Source organism: Gymnoscopelus microlampas (assembly GCF_963454915.1).
Source record: "Gymnoscopelus microlampas genome assembly, chromosome: 22".
In the NCBI taxonomy this organism is placed as follows: domain Eukaryota; kingdom Metazoa; phylum Chordata; class Actinopteri; order Myctophiformes; family Myctophidae; genus Gymnoscopelus; species Gymnoscopelus microlampas.
In genome coordinates, this window is record NC_139959.1 from 9,510,143 (window position 1) to 9,516,803 (window position 6,661).

General features: G+C 37.6%; 1 protein-coding gene across 1 annotated transcript; it reads right to left on the reverse strand.

Moving 5' to 3' along the window:
- Positions 1-2,907: 2,907 nt before the first annotated feature.
- LOC311039023 (heat shock 70 kDa protein 12A-like) lies at positions 2,908-6,417 on the reverse strand (the record flags this gene model as incomplete). Its single annotated transcript, XM_084048665.1, has 4 exons — positions 2,908-4,000; positions 4,271-4,442; positions 5,812-6,039; positions 6,148-6,417. 4 exons carry the CDS (start codon positions 6,415-6,417, stop codon positions 2,970-2,972), a joined length of 1,701 nt encoding a protein of 566 aa, XP_083904791.1. The 3' UTR covers positions 2,908-2,969.
- Between the last annotated feature and the right edge of the window lie 244 nt (positions 6,418-6,661).

Consider the following 6,661-nt stretch of genomic DNA (forward strand, 5'->3'; position numbering starts at 1 on the left):
AGCAGTTTGAAAAACACTTAAACCCAGGATTTTTCAGCTATTTGCGTGAAACTGTATCATCTGTGTGATCTCCTTTTTCACAGTTACTTATCTGTTGGGCCAATGGCGTCTCCCTTAAATGAAGGCCTCACAATCTCAGGGTCGCCAGTTCAAGCCTCACTTGATGCAGACTTAATTTAAATTGAATTGCAAACAACATGACTGTATCATTGAATACATGTGCAACTGTTAAAGGTAATGATGAAATGCTTCTTGGAGAGAGTATGTTTTTGCAATGTATGACAAACTTCATTGTGAAAATAACCGATCTACAATCTCAAAACTTTTCAGATAGCAACATGTTTCTGAGCTTGTAGATCGGCTGCTTTCACTGGTTCACTTTTATCTTCAACAGATGACCTCAGCCTGGACAAAGCTATAGCCCTATAGGTAGTGTCTCAGCCTGTGAATCCAAAGGTCGAGAGTTTGATTCCTGTCAATGGCAATAGGTTGAGATGTCAATGGGTGAGGTTTTTCACCTGGGATTGCCCCCCTGCGTCCTATATATGACCACCTCAGCTGGGTTGGGCTGAAAAGAATATTCGCCTGTTGGAATCATTTGCTTTGTCTCAATTTCAATCTATTCTCTTTCCATGTCTTATTGTGCTATTATTGCACTTTGCTTTTTGTCTGTCTGTCTGTGGGTGGGTCATTCCACTTTTCAATTGCATTGCACAAAACATAACTGCATCAAATAATGCATGTGCAATTGTTAAAGATAACATGAAATGCTAATTTGAGAGTATTTCATGTTAAAGATAACATGAAATGCTTATTCAAAAGTATTGTTGTCAAAACTCTCTCTCTCTTCAATCTATTCCGTTTCCATGTCTCTCTCTCTCTCTCTATTCACTGGCCCCGTATTATCGCTGCTTGCAGCTATATTCTTGTATTTGTTTTACTGAGTTATAATGTTAGAATGAATATGGAATTGGGACACATCATGTTTAGTGTACCATGTTTGAACAGTGGCCATGTCACAGAGTCAGGGGCGTCACTAGCGTGACACAGACAACGCAGTTGCGTTGGGGCCCAGAGTCATTTGGGGCCCCCCCGTGCCATCTGTAAAATAGTAGTTAGTTGATGGCCCACTGTGAACACCCCGCGTCGGGGCCCACTGCTGCCTCGTTACGCCGCTGCACATAGTTATCTGTTTATTGGCTTATTGGACAAGTATTGTATGTTCACATAAACAGAATTCTAACATACTGTATACAATGGAGTTTACTTTGGATCAACTCCCAATGGGTGTGGATTGATCAAATTATTTAACTGAGCAAATCTTCAACCTTGGGTATCATGAATGATATGATAATAACAGTTCTTAAACTTATCTTAAATGGCCTCATAAGGAATATTTGAGATCGACATTGAAATGTCAAATGAAGCTCTGTTTGTGATTAAAGTGCATTATTCTGCACTGCCTAATGCATGTTTTTAAACAATATGACCCCATGAGGAGGCCTTAAATGTTACTATGAAGAACAAGAATACACAGCATTTTACCTTCCTGGGGTATCTGAAATAAACGCCCTTAATTGGGTTTGTACCCTGCCTTCTGTGTCTTGGCCTTGATCAGTATCCCAAAACTCGTACATAGGATTAACTTTGACCTTGAAACCTTAAACCATGAATGTTTTGCGCCTTAGAACCTGTGTTAGACAGTGGCCCATCACAGATGGTTAACAGTCTCTAGAGTCACTCTATTGAATAATATGATCAAGCTTGACTTCACTGTATTGTAAACATGATTAATTAGAAAGTTGAGTCACATCTTAAAAGTGTCCTACGAGCTGTGTAGGCCCAGTAGTCCCAAATGATACTGTTTACAGACATGCACAATGCTGCCACCAAAAATGACTATGAGAATTCAAATGAAGGTCCAGAGCTGAAAAGGTTTGGGAACGCCTGAATTTTGTGCTACAGACATATTATCAGAGTCTGCTGTGCTCGTACTCTATTCTTTGTCATACTAGAATATTACCACAGTTGTAGGATGAGTAAATCTTGATAATGCCAACTCAAAGTTTCAATTTCAAGAACATATTGCTCCAAAATATTGTCGTCATACTGTTACACACAACAGTTACATTACCATACTTAAGATTTTCAGTTGTTTTCATATTAATGTTGCCTGAAGTTCACTCACATATAAACAGTGACTCATTTGCACAGCACATCACATTTATTTCTTTGTGTCATTTACAGTAGGATACAAGTCAAATGAAGTACAAAGAAGAATAAACATTCAATCCAAACCAAGAAAAAGAAATAATGCATTTTGGGGATTTCAGAGGATGCAGACTTACATCATTTGGTCATTTATATACACAACATAGTAATAACAAAATACATTTGAATAAAACAATAACTTAATTATGCAAATGTGAACAACATTTGTGTCAAAGAATACAAATTAACATGACTGAATACAATTCCTCATAAACCAAATGCAACCCAGAGGTTCTATATGGGTCGGGACCCACATTTTTAGACATCCTTATCCTTTACATTAAGTCTGTTGTTGTTTTTTTTTTTTTTTTTTTAATAATCTGTGAATGCATTTTCTTTGTTTTTATACATTTTGTATTAAGGTTCTGATATAGGCTATATATACTCTATGCTTTGCATTTACTATTATTTAATTTTTAATATTCCTAATCAAGGCGACCAATGCATGCTTTGTTTTTAAATATACTATACTATAATTTGTTGCACTATAAATAAAATGGGGTCCTGGACTGGTATACAAACGTTTGAGAACCCCTGCTTTAAAGTATCAGATTAAAGTTACAATAGCCAAAATCACCATGTTCCCTTATACAGTGGTTCATATTTCTGGCCAACCTGTTACAGTACATCTCTTAACTATTACATAACTTGGGCCTTAAAGTTATTACAATGTATATAGTTAGTCTTATTGTAGGATCCTACTTGCTCAAAAAGTCAATTTTGACTGAGTTTGTTGACTTGGAATCCACATCAGTGGCTGTGGCTGTTATTTCTGTGAAGCCAAATTTCATTTGCAACTGGATTTGACGATCCAGCCCACGGCTAGTATCTGGCGACTCAACGTCAAACGAGTTCAGTTTTTCTATTCCCCAGTCATCTACATATTGAGGATTTTCCCTTTCTGTGCGATAAAAACCAAAATGAATTGCTGTCTGGTTTCTATCTGCTGGTTTGAAGATGTGGTCTCTGGTTTCATCCCAACCCACATCTTCATCTATTTTCACCAGTGTTGAGAAACAATCATCACACCAGACACCGCTGTCATTTGTGTACATCTTATCAGCCTTATGCTTCGAAGCATCAAACTTCTTAAAGACCTTAATACCATAAGTAAAGGCACTTTTTCGTGATACCACTACCGCAGGGTTTCCTCCAAACATGACAGCTCCCTGCAAAATTGCCTGCTGGGGAAACGCAGGGCACAGTACTGAGCACTGAGCACCAAACTGCTTGGTAATGTGTTTGCGCAGAACCGTACTTTCTGCATAGCCCCCCACTAACACAAGGTGATCAATTTCAACCTTTTGAAAGACTCCTTTGAGACTTTTAGTGATGCCTCTCAGACTTTCATCAAAGAAAGATCTCATCTTTTCTCTTGAGATTGTGATCTCCCCCTCGTCCCAGGATACACCTTGCACATTCTCGAAGTATTTCTCTATTGGTTGCTGAGCTAACTTTTCTAAGTTAGGAGGGCAGGTCATGTATACATCCTCATCATCATCATCATCATCAGTCTTAAGTATACGGAATGTATTCATCAGTTTTTGAACATCAATGGGAAACTTTCTTTCAAACTCATTCCAGAGTTCACAAGAGAATATTGCCTGGAGGAAACATTTGAACATTTTGTTAACCTGCTCCCCTCCCATATCATTACCAGAGGCCTTATGCAGCTCTTTCAGGACTCCGCTATCCAATACTTCATGTACCGTGATGTCAACGGTGCCACCTGAAAGACAACAATGTTAGGCTTTAAAATATGAACGTTTTTAATACATATAAAAACGTGGACAACAGAAGAAGAATGTAGCGAAGTTGCATACATTTACTGTAAAGATAAGGATTTTGCAGTATATTGAAAGTAAAACTAATGTATGTACAGCTGAGTATTACTTTGACTTATACATACTGTACACATACTACTGTATACACACACACACACACACACACACACACACACTCACACTTAAGTCTGCAAAAATATCACAGTACAACATACCTCCACAATCAGCAACAACGTATTTTGTTCCAGGATTTTGATGTAGGGTGGCATTTGTTGTGTTCGTCTCAATATAACCCGTTGTGGGCAGTTGCATACACCAAATTGAGGCTGCCTCTGGCTCCAATGCGATGACCAACTTATCCGGTTTACTTTCTCTCACAATGCCAGCCTGAAAAGAAAGAAAGAAAGAATGACAATCCAAAAAAAAAACACAGACACATTTACATGTGTAGAAAATATCATGTAGATATTTTCTTTTTTGTTATAACTTTTTTTTATAGGAGACAAAAAATAGGATACAGGTACAAGCATTAATTGCTTTTTTTAAATACAAAAACAAATAGATCTCTATTATTAAATTAGACCTGCTGGTGGCGCTATAACAGGCCAATGTGAAAAGGGTGGCATTTCTTCCGGCCTAGTGAGAATGTGTGCAAAATTTCACAGAAATCGCACACTGTGTTCATGATTAGAAGCATTTTGTTCAAAACGGACCTATCCTGCAAACTTTGAAAGATAATGTTAGCCAATTAGGATGGAATTTGAAATATCGGACACATCCGTCTTAATCACATGACTATAGAGATACTGTGTACTGATTTGCATGACGTTTGTAGGAAGTAATATTAAAACATTTGTTTTGCAAAAATTGGCCTGCTGCTGGCGCTATAACAAGCCAATCTAAAAAATGTGGGGTTTCGCAGCAACCGGACCAACAGTGTGGGAGATTAGCTGCTCACAGACAGACAGACACACGGACGGACACACGGACGGACACACGGACACACGGACACACAGACGGACGGACAGGGTGCAAAACATAGTCTCAACCATGGCTTTCGGCCTGGCGGAGACAACTATGACAATACTACCACAATAATCACAATATAATAATTCAAATTAACTTAATCAAAGCCATAGTTAACCAAAAAACGAGTACAATTTATCAAATAAAAAATAAACTAAACAAAACATTGAATTAACCCCTCCCAACCCACCCTCTCATAGACGGAAAAACGTCAAGCAACAAATCCTGTAATGATCAAAAAGATGAGCATTTTATATATAACAGATACTATTAATAATCATACAGTACAGGTCCTAACTTGATGTAAAATGTGATTCCAACTGTCTATTGTTTGCTGATTAGCACCATTTAATCATGCTGTAAAAAAGTTCCATTAAAACAACAAAAAGTAATAACTGCTTCCTTTTCGTCTTTGGGATGGACTTAAAGTTAATGAATCATCGTCATTAAGAATCATCAATTTTGGACAATAGGGGATATGTGTTTGTAAAACTTTGCATAGATAATTGGTAACCTGTGTCCAAAAGGATTTAACTGTAGGACATTCCTTCCCACATCATATGCATAAAAGTACCAGTTACATTTAATGAACAAAGACAATTTGGGGATAAAGCAAAGTTTCAATTTCTAACATTTCTGGGGAGTTAGGTATGTTTTATGAACAAATAAATCAGCTGATGATTTGGGTTTCGAGATGCCATAATGATGTTTACTGTAGACATGAAATTACCTCAGTTGCTGCTTTTCTCATGAACTGTTTTGAGGAAGCATCCCAAATAGCAGGAACAGTCAGAACCCAGGTGAAGTCAAACGCAGTTGGACTGGTTCCTCTTGTGTTTTTAGCAATGTGTGTCAGTGCATGTTCCTTCAGGTAGCGTAGACTTTCTGTGAAGACTTTCAGGGCTGTCATTTGTTTCCCATTTGCGGCTGTAATCATTAACTTCTCATTGATTCTGGTCTGTTGAAAATAAAAAAATCATATTGGTTATGAACGAAACAGATGTTAAATGTATATATAATTAATTATATATAATTTTTGGAACACATTTCTATCCTAATCACTTACTTTTCCGTAGAGTTCCATCTTGAAGTTTTCAAAGAGAAGTGTTTTCTTTGCAAATGCATTTCCTTTTGTAGTGTACTGGCTTTTAGCGTCATAACCAAAATTGAGGAATTCCTCATTTTCATCAAATAGAACACATGTAGGCGTCTTTACGGTGTCCAGCGCCTGCTTTATTCCCCAGTGTGGAAGTTTGGGATCTTTGCCGCTGAGAGTATAGGCGTACCCACTGTAAGCAGTACCGAAGTCTATTGCTATTATAAATGTATCACCCATATTAGAAACCAGAATAAAGCTAGTCCAAGCCAACACAACTGAAATGAACACACCAAATACTGTATCCCAGTTTTTATAGCATGAGCATCCTGTAGTATGTCACTAAGCCTCACCCTTTTGTTGCAAGCGGTACAGTTCATTGGTGCAGGTGATGGAGGTATAGGCTACTGCCTGATAAAAAATCTTTAAAAGGCATGTTGGTCGCAAAGAAGAATATGAATAAGCATAAGAACTATGGTAATAT